The 18,621-nt window shown below is 38.3% G+C and overlaps 2 protein-coding genes across 4 annotated transcripts in view; one reads left to right on the forward strand and one right to left on the reverse strand.

Moving 5' to 3' along the window:
- Positions 1-18,621, reverse strand: part of MYO9A (myosin IXA) — a 346,819-nt gene that overhangs the window by 291,160 nt on the left and 37,038 nt on the right. Inside the window, exon 1 of one of the 2 annotated variants that reach the window (XM_025883650.2) lies at positions 86-198. The exons of the other annotated variant lie outside the window; for it this stretch is intronic. The gene's annotated coding sequence lies outside the window, so the exon portion shown is untranslated. Of the gene's footprint in view, positions 1-85; positions 199-18,621 lie in introns of those variants that run through there. 2 annotated transcript variants of the gene reach the window in all.
- Positions 134-15,477, forward strand: SENP8 (SUMO peptidase family member, NEDD8 specific). 2 transcript variants are annotated; one of them, XM_025883658.2, is made up of 3 exons: positions 161-246; positions 5,855-5,900; positions 13,744-15,477. In XM_025883658.2, the coding sequence occupies exon 3, from the start codon at positions 13,780-13,782 to the stop codon at positions 14,416-14,418; it is 639 nt and encodes a 212-aa protein (XP_025739443.1). In that variant the 5' UTR covers positions 161-246; positions 5,855-5,900; positions 13,744-13,779; the 3' UTR covers positions 14,419-15,477. The 2 variants fall into 2 exon arrangements, with proteins under 2 accessions (XP_025739442.1, XP_025739443.1); XM_025883657.2 differs by lacking the exon at positions 5,855-5,900 and having other exon boundaries at positions 134-246.

Consider the following 18,621-nt stretch of genomic DNA (forward strand, 5'->3'; position numbering starts at 1 on the left):
GCCGCCAGAGAGTACCTCAGGCGCTTGCGCGGGCACGCCCCATTCGCCCGCCCCGGGCGGCCCCGCCCAAACTTTTCTTCCTCACCTTACGGCAGAGCTCGGAACCGTGCCTCAGATTCTCACTCCACTAGGAGAGGAATGTCGCAAGGTTGGGGTAGAAAACTCGGGGTTTGCGACTGTAGCTCTCGCTTTCCGGCCAATACAGAGGTGCCTGAAGGCTGGTTGGGGTGGTGAGGCCCGAGGCAGGTAAGAAGCCGCCTCCCCACTTCGGTTGGTCGGGCGGTTTGTCCCGTCAGGGAGCCGCTTTTCAGCCCTCGCAGACTCAGCATATCCTTGCCCCTTCCCCAGTTCTGGTGCAGGGTTCTCAGCGCCGCCTCTCTTAGCCCCCGCCCCTTCCCACACACACGCCCTCTCCCGCCGCATTTCCCCGCCCCCGACCGCCGTTTCCTAGTCTGATTTTCCATTCATTCCTCAGACTTTTCACAGAGTGCTTTCTCGTGCTTTAGACTCTAGAAAGTCAGAAGCAAATGAAACAATTTCAGCTTTCTGAAGTGCGGTGTTATGTGGGAGACGTTGAGAGAATCCGCAGTAGTAATAAAAGTATGACAGAAAAAAAGCACAGGACCCTGTGAGCATAGCAGAAGAGGGGCCCCTGATTGTGTGGAAGGACTGGGGGAAACCCTTTCCAAGGTGACCTTTGAGTCACTCCTAACTTGTGTTAAAAGGCTAGTGAGCAGTAGCTGGTCGAGAAATAGGAGATAGAAGCATAGAGAATGACGGGTGCAAAAGTACATGACAGTATTGACTGTAAGAGTAAAAAGTTAGAGGAATAGAGTTGGTAGAGGCCATAGGTGTAGATTACCCTTTAAAGAAGCATCGTTGTAAAGGGTGAGAGAGATGAGGGGCGAGAATGTGGGCCGAAAGAATGTTTCCTTTAAAGATGGGAGGAGACTTAGGCATAAAAGTGTACCATGGAACCCAGGAGTGGACAATTCATGGATGAAGGTGGCTAATTTATAGCATCTAGAGCACTAGTGGAACTCAACCTTGTGTGCACGTTAGAATAACCTGACAAGTTGTTTTTTGTTGTTTTTTAATAAAACCAATGCTGTTCCAATTAAACAAACTGGGGTTAAGGGCCCAGGCATCAGTATTTTTTAAAGATCCTGAGGTGCTGTGAGGGTTGAGGAAAGGAAAGGATCGGAAGTAAGGAAGGGCAGGAAGTTGATGGCGTTGGCTCTTTAACATTAAGATGGAAGTCACTTGATGAGAGATTTGGGGATGGAATGAGAAGCTGGAGCAGAGTGATGGAAGTTTGGGATAACTACTCTGGGCAATGGGAAAGGTGTCATTTCTTCTGCCTTTCCTTCAGCACAGTTCCATCCTTCAATCTTAAGTCCATCTCAGGGCTCTTTCCTTTCCCTACCATCCAGCATCTATCAGCTGGGGATCCAACCTTAGGGCTCAGTCAAGGGCATCTTCATTTCTGTCCCCAAAAAGAGCTAAGTCAATTTGAGATTCAAGGACTAACTTTACTCCCCTAGAGATTACTGCATACAGTGCCTTGCCAATTTAGAATCTGTCTTCTGTTATTCAGCAATCATTTAAGTTAGGAAAGAGATATAAAGACAGTTAAGATATGGCCCTATTAAGATCTCATACTATTAGGGAAAACAAACCTTTTAAAAGAACAATTCACTTGGCAGGCAGAGAGGTCTCTATAAGGCAAAGCCAAAGGCAGTGCATGGCTACTGTCTATTAACTAGGGCTGATCCAAAAACTTGTCTATCAGCCTCCAGAAAAGAGTGAGTTACTGTTGTCTAGTATGACTAGGGCTTAATATGGAGAGTAGGGGTGGGGCAGAGATAAAGATGATAAAGTGGGTGTGGAGAGATTGTGAGGAGCCTTGAATTCCATGCTAAAGTGTTTAGATGAGCTACTATAAGCAATTAATAGGTATAAAAAAACAAAGATAAAAATAAAATAACCTTTTTTTACACCATGGACTTCTTTGGCAGCCTGTCCTGTGGGCCCTATCTCAGAATGTTTTTAAATGTGAAAATAAAATACATAGAAACAAAATCAATTTTATTGAAAGTTTTAAAAATATTAAAAAACAGGTGTCTGATGTAGTTATGTATGTGCTTCTTTATGCATTAAATAACACCTGGCAGCTAATAATTTCAAAATAGTGATGAGTAGAAATTATATTTTGAGATACCTGTACAACTTCAGTGTGATATGAAAATATATTTCTATTGGTGACAAAGATATAGGGACTGCTAATACTACTATGGATCATTGCCTATACTTATTAAAGAAAATGCTAAATTTCAGTTAGATATCAAAAATCAAGATGCAATTTTTTCCCAGTCCAAGTTCATGGAGCCTTTAATTCTAACTACATCCTGGCCCATGGACTGTAGATTTATAAAAAGCTGACTATAATGGTTTTAAGCAAGAGCATGACAGATCAGATCTGTGTTTCAGAAGGTACTGCCTAGTGTTCACTTCCCAGCCTCTCTGTGGGAGTAGGGAACTGGCTATTTCTTCTCCTTTTGTACCTAAGGGCAGCAACCAGTACTAATCCATTGTTGCCTAATAATTTGGGCCTACAGGAGTATTGAGCTTGTGGCTATATATGCAGGAGCAGTACTAGGAAATAAATTGGGAAAGGTATGTTGGGGCTCTTTTTGTGGAAATCACTGAATGCCAGGGTATAATTTATACTTAATTTGGTAGATAATGAAGATGTTAAAATTTTTGGAGTAGAATAATGTAATTAGAGTTCGTTTGAAAAGTTAATCTACTAGTAGTGTGTAGATTGGATTGTCAAAAGAGAAGATAGGAATGAAGACTCTGGACCAGTAAATAATTAAAATTTTTTTAACTAAATTTTGCTATAAAGTGATCTCTAAAGGGTCTGCTAAGTTACTGTTTCCCCAGTGTGACTGACTAAAGAAACATAAATTGGTCTAAATCACATACCTTTCAATAGAGATGTACACACTAGTGTGGAGGTCAATTAACATTTTACATGGGCAATGGCTTTACCATAGATAGAGGTTCTCAGGTGTTGCTAAAGCCTTTCTTGGTTAAATTCCATCTACCTGTAAGTCCTATATTTCTGACTTTTTAAGGTCAAGATTGCTGTCTCTTTGTCAATTCCTTAAACCTCTTGGATGAGTAAAATGCATTAGCAAACAAAAAAGAAATCCTCCAAGCCCAGATAACCCATCCGTTTAGAAACTGATCAATACCAAACTATGCAAAACTTACTGCCCAAATTCCAGCCAGTGCCCAACTTGTATGCTTTAAACATATTCAAAACGTTAATTATGGGGTCCAAGTATTACTAATCCAAATAAGTAATGTCAAGTTAACTTTCTGAGAGACTACCTTCTTCAGCATGACTAGCCTATATTGATTTTGTCCATCTAACTATTGGAGACCATTTGGGTAGTGCTATGGTTCAATACAGACTAAGAATCAAGTTTATATAGAGGTTGGGGTTCATCTATCTACTTTTTAGGGGAATGGGGAAACAGGTCTGTCTGCAGCAAGAATACTTGAAACTTATGAAGCTTTTTAAGAATATTACTTAAAAAAGATCTCTGAAATTTCCTTTCTCTGGCTTCCAATTAAATGGCTATCCCTTCCACACCTTCATCTGTTAGAAAAGCACTAGAACACAGTCCTGAAACTGAAAAAAAAGAAATTGTCCCAATTACAATTATTATTTTTGAGCATCTAAATTATAGGTTTAAAAACTTGAGGCCTTCTGGGGCGCCTGGCTGGCTCAGTCGGTTAAGCATCTGCCTTCGGCTCAGGTCATGATCCCAGGGTCCTGGGATCAAGCCCCACATTGGGCTCCCTACTCAGCGGGGAGCCTGCTTCTCCCTCTCCTCCCCGCTTGTGCTCTCTCTCACTATCTCTGTCACTATCTCTGTCTCTCTCAAATAAACAAAATCTTAAAAAAAAAAAAAAAAAACCTTGTGGCCTTCCTTCCCTGTGGCCAATGAATAAATACTCTGTCCGAGTACTGTGGTAGGTTCAATTCCTTCAAAACAATAGCTTGGGGATTTGGGGCCTTAGTTGGCTCTAATATTCTCACTACTATTTGTTGTAGCAACTTGGCAGTTTATATTAGCAGCTAAAATAAATAGTTACTAGAAATGTTTAGCCCTGCTTAATAATATATAATTCAAGCTTGGTCAGATAACTCACAAATATTTGTGTTAATTAACATTTAAAGACAAATTGCTACAACAGAAAATTCCTTATGTGTAATTGGGCCACTTCAGATCTCGTTTTCCTATGAGCACAATACAGTAAAACATAAATTCATTCATTCATTCATTAAATATTTATTGAACCCCTACTATGTGTCAACCATGTTTTTGAAACCCAGTAGTTAGGAGTTTGTAGTAACAGTTTACCTCCTAACTATTTATGAAAAAATTATATACCAGGCTTTGAAATCTACAGGACAAATAAGATTAAAAGATGATGGATTTTTCATACTCTTTCAAACTATGTTTGCATACAGCTACTGTGTGCTGAATACAGTGGTTATTTATGAAATCAGGCAGATTATAACTTTAGCTTGATCACACCTTATTAGCTTTAATTTGATAATGCATATGATAAAAATCTGCCCCCTCCTTTTAAAATATTATCTTACTCAGACCTGTCATTGAACCTATTGGCCTCCCCACACACTGTCTTAACAACCCCAGGTATTTTAAATTTTGCAATTGTATAAAGTCATTTCTCAGAAAATTCTCAGCAAAGCACAGTTTAAGAAAAGGCTGGTGTTTACATCAGGTATATATGAAGGAAAAAAAAAGTGTGGTACAATTATAAATGGAAACTTTGAGTTAGAAATGATAGACTAAGAATAAAATTTTACTTATTCATTTGACAGAGAGAGAGCGAAAGAGTGAACACAAGTAGGGGGACTGGGAGAGGGAGAAGCAGGCTTCCCTCAGAGCAGGGAGCCCGATGCGGGGCTCGATCCCAGGACCCCGGGATCATGACCTGAGCCGAAGGTAGACGCTTAACGACTGAGCCACCCAGGCGCCCCAAGAATAAAATTCTTTTCATGGTCAATGACACCTTAGCCCTTGATAGTCATACCTAATAACAGAGCAGTAAATAGAGAACCTTGACTCTAGAAGAAATCCTAAAAAGCCACCTGTTTTATCTCCCTGGCCCAACGCAGGACCAAATGGAATTTATGGTAGTAACAGGCATCATCATCATACCAAGTACTTTTTCTACTTTGAGAGCTGAATTCCGCTACTTGTAAAATATTGATGTCAGAGGACTATTGTTCAAATTTATAAATAATCTATGAAGTTGAGAGATCTTCCTATGTTTATAACAATTTTGTGTTTTTAAGAGTTTTTCAAAATGTATTTTACTTCTGTATTTTGTTCAGGAAAAACATTTATTAAAATTTCTCCAGTTTGTCAAGCACTAAAGAAAACAGGGATGAGTAAAATCTAATAATCTCTGCCCTCAAGAGGGATGTATAAATCTTGATGATAATTTTTATATTCCACTTTATACAAATCTTTGGATGATTTAAGCTAGCATTAAAAGGAAATGTTTAATAGGGGGAAATTGAAACCAAAAAAAAAAAAGTTTGAACTTCCTTCCTGAAAATATTTCTGCTTATGCTGCCATGAAAAGCACATTTGGTCTTGGATTTTATTCTTTTTGTGAAATCACAAATGGAATCATACATTAGAAGTTGGACATAATCTAATTTTAGTAAAAAGATTAATTTTACATCTTTGTGTTTGAAGGGTTATAGAAGAGAGATTAGACTGTCTCTGTTTTTTTCCAGAGCACAGAAGTGAGACCAGTGAATTGAAGAAACAGACATATTTTAGGTCAGTGTAAAAGTGGGAGGTGGTATATCTTTTTTTTCCTTAATGGAAATAGCTGTATTTACTGGGTATGTGCTCATTGTAAAAAGGGTGAAAAAAGCAGACAGTATCAAAAGGTAGAAGGAAAAAAGTTAAGAAGTACTAATAATTCTCTTTTTAAAATGATATTTAAACTTTGGCTATCATTCTTGATTATTTTTGTGTCTATTTTTCTTGTACAAATTTTTATATAAACTTTCTTTTCATAGCATATCATGAATGTCTATGTCAATAAATTTGTATCTACAACTTTATTTTTTAATGGCTGAAAACATTTCATTGTATGAAAGCCTGTTATTTAAATTTACTAGTTCTCTTATGAACTTTCCGATTCTTTCAGTTTTTCTTTTATGAACATAGCTGTGATGAACATTCTTGTTAAATTTTTGCACACATCCTTAATGTTTCCCTTAAAATAAATTTCTGAAAGTTTAATACCTACGTGCAGACATTTCTTAAGAATTAAAATATAATGGCAGAATACCCTTCAAAAAGCTTGCGTTTGTTTATATTCCTATAAACAATGAGAATGCCTGTTTTTCCATGGTCTCTCAGCAATGCTAGTTATTATCGGTTTTTGTCATCTTTGCTTATTTGATAGGTAAAAAATGAAATCTTGCTTCAACTTGATTTGTTTTGATTACTAGTGAGGTGTTGAGTTTCTTTACATGTGTTTATTGGCCAGTCACATAAGTATATTAGCTCCATTTTCTTCGAATATTTTTGTTTCCTTTCTTAACATTTAAATTTTACTCCACCTAAAATATAATTTGATATAAGGTATGAGTTAAGAGATCTAACTTCTTTTTTTATCAAATGTTTAACAGTTTGTCTCAATGCCATTTATTAAATAACTCAGCAAGCATATTCCAAACTTCACTGCACAGACAAGAAGGTGTCAATAGAATTCTGTTAAAAAAAAAAAAAAGTGTCTCATGGTGAAATGAGTTTGGGAAAAAAATAAGACCAAGAAAAGTTACCTTTCTTTATTGCAGAACTTCTTCTAGCCTCTAATATGCTTGTGTGCCTTATGAATCTCCAATAAGGAGTTTTAGGATGCAGCATTTCCCTAACTTATTTAATCATATTTTTTTCTTTCAAGAAATACCTATGAAATCTGTGGAACTGTACTGTCCAAAATAATAGCCAATAGCCACATGTAGATATTTAAATTTAAGTTAATTAAAATTAAATATTCAGTTCACACTAGCCACATTTCAAGTGCTTGATAGCCACAGGTGGCAAGTGACTACTGTTTTGGACATTGCCAATAAGGAACATTTCCAAAATCACCAAAAGTACTATTAGACAGCACTCCTTTAGAACATAGTTCATTGAAACTGACTCCCAACCTAGTGTTTTTTTCTACTGAACCAGCAGCTTCTTCCCTTACTTATATCAGCAGGTAATCAGGTTGGCTCCTATTAAATTATAAATTTTCCCTTTAAGGTAGTTTTTATTACCTTTTATGTAATTACCTTATTTTTTATAACAAATATTCAAATAATATGCTTGGGTTTAAGGATTTTAAGATTAATATGAAAAAGTAGTCCCTTTTTTAAAAAATTAAGCCTTTGTTTAGGCAATATTCTATGCTGTGGTTTTAATATTAGCTTCATTTAGCTACAGAAGTTGGAAGATAAACTGTAATTGCAAGTCTTGTGTATACTGACAACACATTAACATCATTGCTTCACTCAGTGGAGAGAACAATTTTCTCTGGAGTTAGCATTCACTCTTCTTATGCCAAAGGTAAAGCACAGAGCAGAGTCATGCCCTAGCTAGGTCTATCCTTTATGACTTTGTGGCTTTATAAAAAAGAAAAACATGCTTTATTTTCAAGAAATTTCTGGGGTGCCTGGGTATCTCAGTCGGTTAAGCGTCTGCCTTCAGCTCAGGTCATGATCCCAGGGTCCTGGGCTCCAGCCCCGTGTCAAGTTCCCTGCTCCACAGGGAGTCTGCTTCTCCCCCTCCCTCTGCCTGCCACTCCCCCTGCTTTCTCTCTCTTTCTCTCTCTCTCTCAAATAAATAAAATCTTTAGGGCACCTGGGTGGCTCACTTGGTTAAGCAACTGCCTTCGGCTCAGGTCATGATCCTGGAGTCCCGGGATCGAGTCCCGCATCGGGCTCCCTTTTCAGCAGGGAGTCTGCTTCTCCCTCTGACCCTCCTCACTCTCATGTGCTCTCTATCTCTCTCATTATCTCTCTTTCAAATAAATAAATCTTTAAAAATAAAATAAAATCTTTTAAAAAAAAAAAGGAGGGGCGCCTGGGTGGCTCAGCCATTAAACGTCGGCCTTTGGCTCAGGTCATGATCACAGGGTTCTGGGATCGAGTCCCACATCAAGCCCTGCATCAGGCTCCCTGCTCAGCGGGAAGCCTGCTTCTCCCTCTCACACTCCCCTTGCTTGTGTTCCCTCTCTCGCTGTCAAATAAATAAATAAATTCTTTAAAAAAAAAAATTCTAAGTCCCATTATTACCACCCCAAATAATAGGGAGCAAGGAAGCAAACTCTTTTTGAGAGCCTGCTGTATGTCAGATGACATGCTGAGTGTTGTGGGTTTTGTTTTGTTTTGTTATTTTATTTGTCAGAGAGAGCACAAGCAGGGGGAGCGGCAGGCAGAGGGAGAAGCAGGCTCCCTGCTCAGCAGGGAGCCCAATTTGGGGCCTGATCCCAGGACCATGGAATCATGACCTGAGCCAAAGGCAGATGCTTAACTGAATGAGCCACCCAGGTGTCCCCATGCTGAGTGTTTTTACTCATGTTTTTATTTTGTGTAACAACCCTGTGAGACAGGTGTTTTTATTACCTCATTTTACAGATGAGGAAAATGAGGCCCAGAAAGAGAATAAATAACTTGACCAGAGTCACATAGATAGGCAAGTGGCAAAGTCAGAGCCTGGACCCAAACTCTCCTAACCCCAAAATATAGAACTATATAATTTGTAGGACTTTACAAATAGAATTAGGAGGTTATTGTCTCCCCAGTTCACTCCCCAGTATTCCTTACCATCCACCAAGACCAAGTACATAGGTCTTATTTACTATTAACAGAGGAAAACAGAAAAAACACAAAACCAAAGCAAAAATGGGGATGTGAAAGACAATACAAACATCTTAAGAGGCCTTATTTATCTTATTTTCCCTATTCTATGTTCTGACTCCTTTTTTGAAATGTTTCAGTCATCTGGCAGACATTTATTGTACCTCAGATACACCAAGCACAGTGCTCACTATATAGAAAGGAAATATCCCCTAGGATGGTTCTAGATGGTTCTTGGTTCTTTTGCTAGGTCCCTTTCTGTCTCCTTTTCCCCTACCCCATTAATAATGGGATCATCATCCTTTCAGTCACCCCAACTAAAACCTACAGACCGTTTCCTAATTCTCTCTTATCCACTACTCTGATCACTTCCTGAGTCTTTGTCTACAGTACCTTTTCCTCCTTGCCTCCCCATTTCTACTACCATTTCCCCTGATTTAGGTCATTTCCTCCTATACCTTCACTTTTTTTTTTTTTTAAGATTTTATTTATCTATTTGACAGAAAGGGACACAGCGAGAGAGGTAACACAAGCAGGGGGAGTGGAAGAGGGAGAAGCAGGCTTCCCGCTGAGCAGGGAGCCTGATGTGGGACTCCATCCCAGGACCCCGGGACCAGGACCTGAGCCGACAGCAGACACTTAACGATTGAACCACCCAGGCACCCCTATAACTTTACTTTCAATAAAAATCTACTTGATCTCTTCCTCCAAATTCTCTCCCTACCAGTTAATCCTATATACCATGGCTGAATTAGTAAACTTCCTAAAGCACCAGCCTTGCCATAACGGCTTCCCATTTCCTCCAATATAAATTCCAAACTCTTTCACCTGGACTTCAGTCTGTTACCATTTAGCTTCTAATAATCTTCCTCTACCCTCACCTGTACCTTTACTCTTAAACTTCATTCCAGCCAGACTGGACCACCCTTCTAAAGGCACTTCCCTTGCCTCTCTCACCTTCTTAATGCCCTTCTCCATGCATCCAACTCTACCTGCCTTTCAACAGCCCACCCTTATGTCACTTTCTCCTTGAAGTCGTTCCTGATCTCAGCTCTCTTTCCCTTTCACCCTCTTAGCCAGGAGTGATTGTTCCCTATTCTGAATTCCCATACATTTTATTTCTGCCCCTTGTGGGTTTCTTATCTCATTGACTATAAGCCACCTTGTACATCTTGGTATCTCCCACAATAGCTAATATTAGGTACTCAGGGGTGCCTGGGTGGCTCAGTCGGTTAAGCGTCTACCTTCGGCTCAGGTCATGATCCCAGGGTCCTGGGATCAAGTCCCACATCAGGCTCCTGGCTCAGCGGGGGTCTGCTCCCTCTGCCCCTCCCTGCCTGCTCATGATCTCTGTCCCTGTGTGTGTCTCTCTCTCTCTCTCTCAATAAAATCTTTTAAAAAAAATACTAGGTTCTTGGTAGGTGTTTATTGACTAAAAGAATTGTATATTTACAGTGTCTTCATTGTAACATAATAGGCTTAAGCTCAGTGAGAGTAGGAACTATTGACTATTTCATTCCCATTCTGTATTTCCAACTCCTAGCACAGAGGAAACACTCAATAAACATTTGTTTTTGTTTTTGTTTTTTGTGGGTTTTTTTTAAGGATTTTATTTATTTATTTGACAGAGAGAGACACAGCGAGAGCGAGCGAGCACAAGTAGGGGGAGTGGGAGAGGGAGAAGCAGGCTCCCCGCTGAGCAGGGAGCCCGATGTGGGGCTTGATCCCAGGACCCCAGGACCATGACCTGAGCCGAAGGCAGACACTTAACAACTGAGCCACCCAAGCACCCTCAATAAACATTTGTTAAATGAAATACATTGCAGTTACCAGTTATTGGGATATAAATTTCTTCATGACACAATGGATGTCTGGAAATACTACTTTATGTTATATTTTGAAAAATCTTAGTCAATGTTTCTTCATTTTATATTGACAAATACTCTGTTAAAGGTCATGTATTAATATTGTCACTTTACAGAAGAGGATACTGAGGCTTAAAGAAATTAAGTAGTTTATTTATGATCATATGGCCAATGAGTAACAGAACTGAGTCCAAAATTCAAGTCTTCAGATGTGAAGTTTAGAATTTTTCTTGGCTAATGATGGTTTGGCCAAAGGCTAGTTTGGTTCCATTTGCTTTAGGATTGTTGGGGTTAAACTATTGCAGTCGTGTAATCATTCCACCCAGTGGAGTAGAGCCAGATCCTTGATTGACCTATTGTCTGTATTTTGGGTATTTTCAAAGTCAAACAAAACACTACAACTTTTCTAAAGGAAATCTTGGCCACTTTGGTCACTCCCTCCAAGATGAGATGCCTGTCTCTTCAGGCACTCTTCTCCTTGTAGACTTCTATCCCTAGTTGGTTTGGCTGTTAAGATGTGGGTCTGATTTCAGCTGACAGCATAGAGAGTAAGTAGGTCTCCAAGTATTTGCCAGGCAGTACAATGTGGCACTTACCACTATATAGTATTCATTGAAAGCATGGGGGAGAGATTGAGGGAGACTTGCTTGATGCACAAGCAGTCGTTCCCTTTTCATATTCGTTTATTCTTAAGTCAGATCAGCCGCAAGCTAAGTACCTAGCCTCCATAGACTTGCCTTTACTAGATTGCTGTTTATTCATTTGCCATCAGGCTGGATATGAAGGATCATTATAAGAAACAATCCTCTGAAACTACTTCATCTCTTATAAAAATATTGTAGGACATTATTCATTATGAGACACTGTCTTTTATGAAAATTTCTTGAAAGAAAACTGTCTAAGCTTAATACAAAGAATGCTTTTACCTCTTCTGAGCAATTGCTTTGTTTTTACCTTATGGACATTGTGAATGTCTAACTTAACGCTCTCTGGTTAGCTGCCAAAAAGCTTACAGCCAGATTTGTGGCCCACCCATAGCAAATGTGCTCTATGCCTCGTTAACTTTGTTCCTGGCTCTAGTTTATGTCTCTGCTGAAGTTATTCTCTCTTAAGAAAATCTTAATTCATGCCATCTAATTTTGTATATTAATATGTATATATATATTTTCTCATAAACAGCCTTATATTGTTTCTGAAATATTTCAGATTATGATATACTGTATGCACATAAAACCATTTTTGGTGCTTCTTAGTTACCTCATTTACTTTAGGCTTTTTCTCTTGAGGGGTATATTTATTTTTCTGTATAGTTTTCACAGGGTTTTAATCACAGGAAAATGGTTATGCCACAAAATTTTATTATTTTAGTAGTGTAATCAAGTGGTAGAAACCTGGTCTAATGGCGAGAATTGATTAAATTGGTTATTCTAGCCCAGTCTTTCACAGAAATGGTTACATTTTCTTACAGTATGCTTTGTTTTGTACTGTATCTGCATGTGACTGTTTATTGCTTTGTGATTTGTAGTGATGTTGTAATGCTGCCAGGTCATGAATAGCACTTAACTCTCTTTTGCTCAAATATTATGTTACCTTCCACACTGATCAGACTTCTTGTCTTTGTTAGCACCTTACCTTGGGTGATCATAAGTGTATTAATCTTACCATATAATTTGTCTTGCTCTACTCTAAATTAGTCATGCTTTTGTTTGGACAAGATAATAGGAATAGATGTTTGTTTCCAAACCTCATTTGCTTCCATTGGTATGGAGTGCTATCTAGATTTTCTGATCACCTTACTAATATCAATTAATAATATAAATACTATTAGTACAACATTTTATATTCTTTTCATACCTTCAAGTAAAACTATTTGGCCTTTTCTACAATTCACTAAGGCATGTAAAGCAAATGTACACGCTTTTTACAGACAAAAGCAAGGACAAAATCATTTAAATTTTGTGATAGGACTGGGGCTAGATCCAGGTCTCTTGATTCCTGTGCCTAACTACCTTTCAATTTACAAAAAAAATTCTAACATATATATTTTTTAAAGGTTTATTTATTTATTTGAGAGAGAGAGAGCACAAGCAAGGGGGAGGAGGAGAGGGTGAAGCAGACTCCCTGTTGAGCTGGGAGCCCGACGTGGGGCTCTATCCCAGGACCTGGAAATCATGACCTGAGCCGAAGGCAGATGCTTAACCACCTGAGCCACCCAGGTGCCACCTAACTTATAAACATTACATAGTCTTTATCTTACCACTTGAGGTTAAAGATGGGAAATGGACTAGGACATATTATATCACTCATGCTCACAACTCAGGCAGAACCAGGAATGTTTTTCATTGTGTTACTCACAATTTTCTGTTCTTCAAATTGTAGTTCCTTTTAACTACAACTCTAATCACTATCACTTTCCATTATGGAATGAGGAAGCAATATTTTTATCTTATCTCTTGAAAATTAATGTTGAAATGGAAACTATTTCCTTTGCTAGTGAGCAGCATTTTTCTTTAGACTCTTTGAAAATTCACTTTAATGTAAAAATAACTTGCCATTATTATCATGCATAAAGGGCCAAATAAGTATATGGTTAATGCTAGGAAGTTTCATAAATGTTTCTTATAATTTTAACGAAACTCTGCATCTAAAGAGGAAATTACAAATTCATGCTTATTGTTTCAGCATGAAAAATTTCCTAAGTTTTCATTCTGTTAACATATAGCATGTAAGTGAGGGTGTCTTGAATGTTTACTCTTAGGCCAGGTATTGTTGCTGAACATTTTACAATTATATTTAATCTTTACCAAAACCCTCTAAGAGTAGCTCCTATTTATGACCCTCATTTTATACCCCGGTATCATATTCAACAGTAAATATTATCTTCTGCCTCTCCTCCAGCTTCTGGAATTTCTGATCAACCCTGGTCAGTACAAGATGGACCCCGTAATCTTGAGTTATATGGACAGTCTACTGCGGCAATCAGATGTCTCACTGTTGGATCCTCCAAGCTGGCTCAATGACCATATCATTGGATTTGCCTTTGAGTACTTTGCCAACAGTCAGTTTCATGACTGTTCTGACCATGTCTGCTTCATCAGCCCCGAAGTTACCCAGTTCATCAAGTGCACGAGCAACCGAGCAGAGATTGCCATGTTCCTTGAACCCCTGGACCTCCCCAACAAGAGAGTTGTATTTTTAGCCATCAATGATAATTCCAACGAGGCAGCTGGGGGAACCCATTGGAGTTTGTTGGTTTATGTCCAAGATAAAAATAGCTTTTTTCACTATGATTCCCATAGCAGAAGCAACTCAGTCCATGCAAAGCAGGTAGCGGAGAAACTGGAAGCTTTCTTAGGCAGAAAAGGAGACAAACTGGCCTTTGTGGAAGAGAAAGCCCCTGCTCAACAAAACAGCTATGACTGTGGGATGTATGTGATTTGTAACACTGAGGCCTTGTGTCAGAACTTCTTTAGGCAACAGCCAGAATCACTATTGCAGCTACTCACTCCTACATACATCACAAAGAAAAGAGGAGAATGGAAGGCTCTCATTGCCAGACTTGCCAAAAATTAGCTATCAAAGTGTATCTGTGACTTTTGAAGTCTCTTCTTTCTGCCCATCCCCATTTATTGGATGGCTGCAGTCTCAGTGCCTGAAGGAAGATGCCTAGTAGAGGGAAGCTTAGTGTTCTCATTTTTCCCTGGAAGAATGTCATCCTCTGCATTATCCAAATGGAAAGTTTCACTTTAACCCTAACTTGAGAGTGTGTGCTCTGTGACAGTTTCTTCAAGTTATGTATCAAAACCTTAAAACCACGCTATCGTAACGTTTATTAATTCCCTTTTTGTCTCCCTTATCCACATTGGCTTATTCCAGAGGAAAAGCAGTGATCTTTAAAGAAATCAAGTACACGTGAAATCTAGAGGAATGCACAAAGAACGTTATAGAAGAATCAAAAACGTATTGCACAGAGATCAACTGGCTAGAAGCAGGTCAAGATCTAACCTAATTCAAGATCTAAATATTAGAATCAAATACTCGTTTCTGTGGTATCTCTTCCATTCACCATGCAGAGGCTTTCCTGGCTATCTTTGTAACCTTTGCAGATATTTGATAAAGATGATGTTAGCCCATCTTCCCCCATCTAATTCCTGGACTGCTTTAAGAAAGGGGGAATCTTGAGTAACTTCATTAAAATATATGGCTGTTAGACCTTTTAGTTCACTCAGTGAAGGGGTCGACTTGCTGCTCTGCATTGGTAGCGGCTTTTCTTCACTTTGTCTGTTAGCCATGCATACACTCCTTCCTTATATCCAAAGTTCTGTGGTTTTAAAACTCGTAGCTGATAACTTCCCAAAGTTACCTGTTATTTCTAATATTGCTGCTTTCTGATAGTCATCGTTTTTCCTTTCCTCTCTATCTGTGATCTGGCAGAATTGTTTTCAGTTATGTCATGGTGATATCAGGGCTATTATTGTATATAAAACTTGCAGACTAAAAATTGGTTTGTTTTTGCGATTATAAAGCAGAAAAAAGTGACCTTTCTCAACCTTTCCACTTAATTCAAAATGCAGACGATGTTATTTTTTAAATATGGAACCAAGAATAAAAAGAAACGCTATCCCTTCTAAATCATTGATGTGTGTTTTTCTGAGTTTCTGATAATTAACAACCAGATGATATATTGGGTACACACATTAATTGTACTAACAAGAATTAGATTGCAATGCATATGAGGCTTGAAAACCAAAGATTAGTTTCAGCTGTGAAATTTATTTCACCTCCCTCCCCAAGCCTACCTTTGCCCCCAGCCCTCATGGCCCAAAATAACCTCACCACTCAGTAACCGCAAAGGCAGTGACTCGGTTCCTTTTAGTCAGGGAGGGAAAACACAGTGTAAGTAATATAGGTTACATAGCAAGCTGAGTGAACATGAGTTGAAACTGAAAGTCTGAGAAAGCTACAAAAAAGTTTCCATTTCAAGTCAGTATGTTTTGGATAAAAAAGAGACCTAATAAAAATGGGAGCAGGAAAATAAAAGATTCGGAACTGGCAATCAGCCATAGAGGTGAAATAGGGAGAGAAGGACAGCAAGAGGAGTGACGGCTGAGGCCATTAAGTGTAGATAAAGATAAGAAGACAATTATCATTTCAGTAACTGTTGACTTAGGTATCTAGACTATGAAAGACTCAAAGGTTCTCTGGGAAAATTTGTTCTGATAAAGCAAAGTATGTCTGTTTAAATGTCAGATTATCTCCCTCTTACAAGTCAATCCATCTGAGAGCAATTTTCCTGACTTCCTAAAAGTTGTTATTTTTTTGAACTAAACTAGCAAAGTCTTTAAAAAAGAAAAAAAGATAAAAATCTAAGGTTTCCTTTTCCAAATACATAACATGGTTGGACTGTGCCACAGATTAGTATTCTATACAATATTTGAGTATGCCATTTGTAAGTGTTAGCATTGTAAATGACAGGAGACTTTGAGAGTTTACTTGTAATATTTCCCTAGGTACTGTAATAGCCATAGGTTATGCACTTGCTTGACCATACACTTTTGATGCTATGCGATACAAAATTGGGAAGAGCTCTTCTGTGGTACTGTGTTTCCTTTTCTCTTAGAGTCAGAATAATCCAGTCTGCAAAACTCAGCTTCAGAATATTCAAAAGGAAAGCAGGTTTTTCAGAATTGGATTGAGTAATTATTATACTGAACTTCCCTGCTTTCAAATACCCTGAAGTATTGCTCCATACTATATTCAGACTTATCCAACCCGTGTCTCATGGAATTTGGAAAAGTCACCATTTGTAAGCCCAGCTATAGATGGTGGTCAAAAATAAAAAGTATCAGTGGGCTTTCTTTTTTTTTATTTGACTATAACAATGTTATATTAGTTTTAGGTATACTGTGAGCTTTCTATGTAATACTGTTCAAATCAAAAATATTTCTCTCCTTTGGCTAGATAGCTATTTAAGTTTATATTCACTAGTCCTAACTGGATCAGAATCTTTCAAAAATCACAAGTGGATTATATTTCTGATACATACCTTATTATTTTTACTATTTCCATATTGACCATATGTTTTAATACGTATTTCATTGAAATGACAATTTCTCAGTCATGTGGTTATTTAAGTTTTTTCTTCCATCACTTGAAAAAGGGAAAATACAGAAATTTACAGGTTGTGGTTGTGGGAAAGAGCATGAATGTGTTAATCAAATTCAGGCCCTATCTGTTATAAATGTATAGCCTCAGGCAGGTTTAAGATTTCATAGCCTCATCTGCAAAATCAAAGTAGTAGCTTGTTTAAGCGGGTACAAAAGGATTATTATATGTAAAGCATACACTAAAACCTATTCCCATTCTGTCTCACTACCCAGTTCCATTTTAAATCTAGCAACAAGTTTGAAAACGTAGTTTTATATTGCAACTAAATAGCTATGTAAAAAATGGCTTGATAAATACTACTATGTACAAAAGAGAAAACTATTCAAGGATTGTAAATGGCAACAACTAATCTTTGTATCACTTTATAATGTGCAAGTTACTTTATATATGTTACTACATATTATAATTATGTAATCTCATTTAATTGTCATGTTTTGCCAGCTATCCTTGTTCTCTGCATAGATAAGAAACCCAACTCAGAAGCTTAGTCACATGATTGAGAGTGACAGGGCCAAGACTCATATGCAGGGCCTCCATCTCCCTCCTCACTTTCTCCACTTATTCCTTTCTCCCTCTCCCAGAAATGGTGGCCAGAACTCCTTGCTTGAATATTTTAAATAATCTCACCTCACTTTATAAATTTCCTAAATTCAGCCAGCATATCACAGAAAGCAATAGTGAGAAATTGTCATCTCAATTAACTGCTAGGTAGCAGAACCTCTATAATAACTGGCTTTGTTTTATGTATTAGGTCATATTTGGATCAGCTCCTGACATTGCTCTACTGATCTAACGTATTTTAAAAGTCCTACATTGTACTTCCTTTCAGATTCCTTGTATATAAAAGATGGGAGGTAGAATGAGAGCAGTAGCCTGAGGAATCTCATAAAAAAGAAGAGGACTTAAAGGAATTTCATTTCATATAAATGAAACTAAGCACAGATGGAGCACTCTGTACAAAAGCAGGGAAAACGAGACAAAATCCTCTAAGGAAAGATCAGGTGCTAAATGCATGTAAACGAAGTTTTCTTAGGCAGGGAGAAACTAATGTGTCAGATTGTCAGAGGAAATGGTAGCCAACTTCGGTGTCAGTAGTAGGGAGGAGTTACCAGTAATCTGGACAAAATTAATCTTAGATCCTGCAGTTTGTGTTAAAAGACAAGAGAAGAATTACTTCATGGCTCTTTTCCCTCTATGTACCCAAATGAAGCATCCTGTATTTGGAAGAAAACCCTTTCCCCATGACACAAGCTGGATCAAGGTTTTCTGCAGGGGGTTCTGCTTTGCTAGCTGGCTCATCCGCCAGCTCTCCACTGCTGCTACCTTAGTCTTCATTCCTCAAACCTGCAAAGCCCTTACCTCCTCCTGCACTCTGCGACTTCAGAGAGAAAACAGCAACTATCTTGAACTCCTTCAGCTTTCCTGACACCAAATCTACAAACCTACCTGCACCTGTACCCATTTTTAAGCATCCTTCACTCCTATTGCAATGACCCTCATAGCAAAAGGCTAATCCCTTAACCTATGCACTGGACCTTGTGCAAACAACACACACACAACATCATCATCATCATCATCATCATCATCATCATCATCATCATCATCATC

The sequence above is a fragment of the Callorhinus ursinus genome, unplaced genomic scaffold (genome assembly GCF_003265705.2).
Source record: "Callorhinus ursinus isolate GAN/ISIS: 27379988/994484 unplaced genomic scaffold, GSC_fseal_2.0 scaffold25, whole genome shotgun sequence".
NCBI lineage: Eukaryota > Metazoa > Chordata > Mammalia > Carnivora > Otariidae > Callorhinus > Callorhinus ursinus.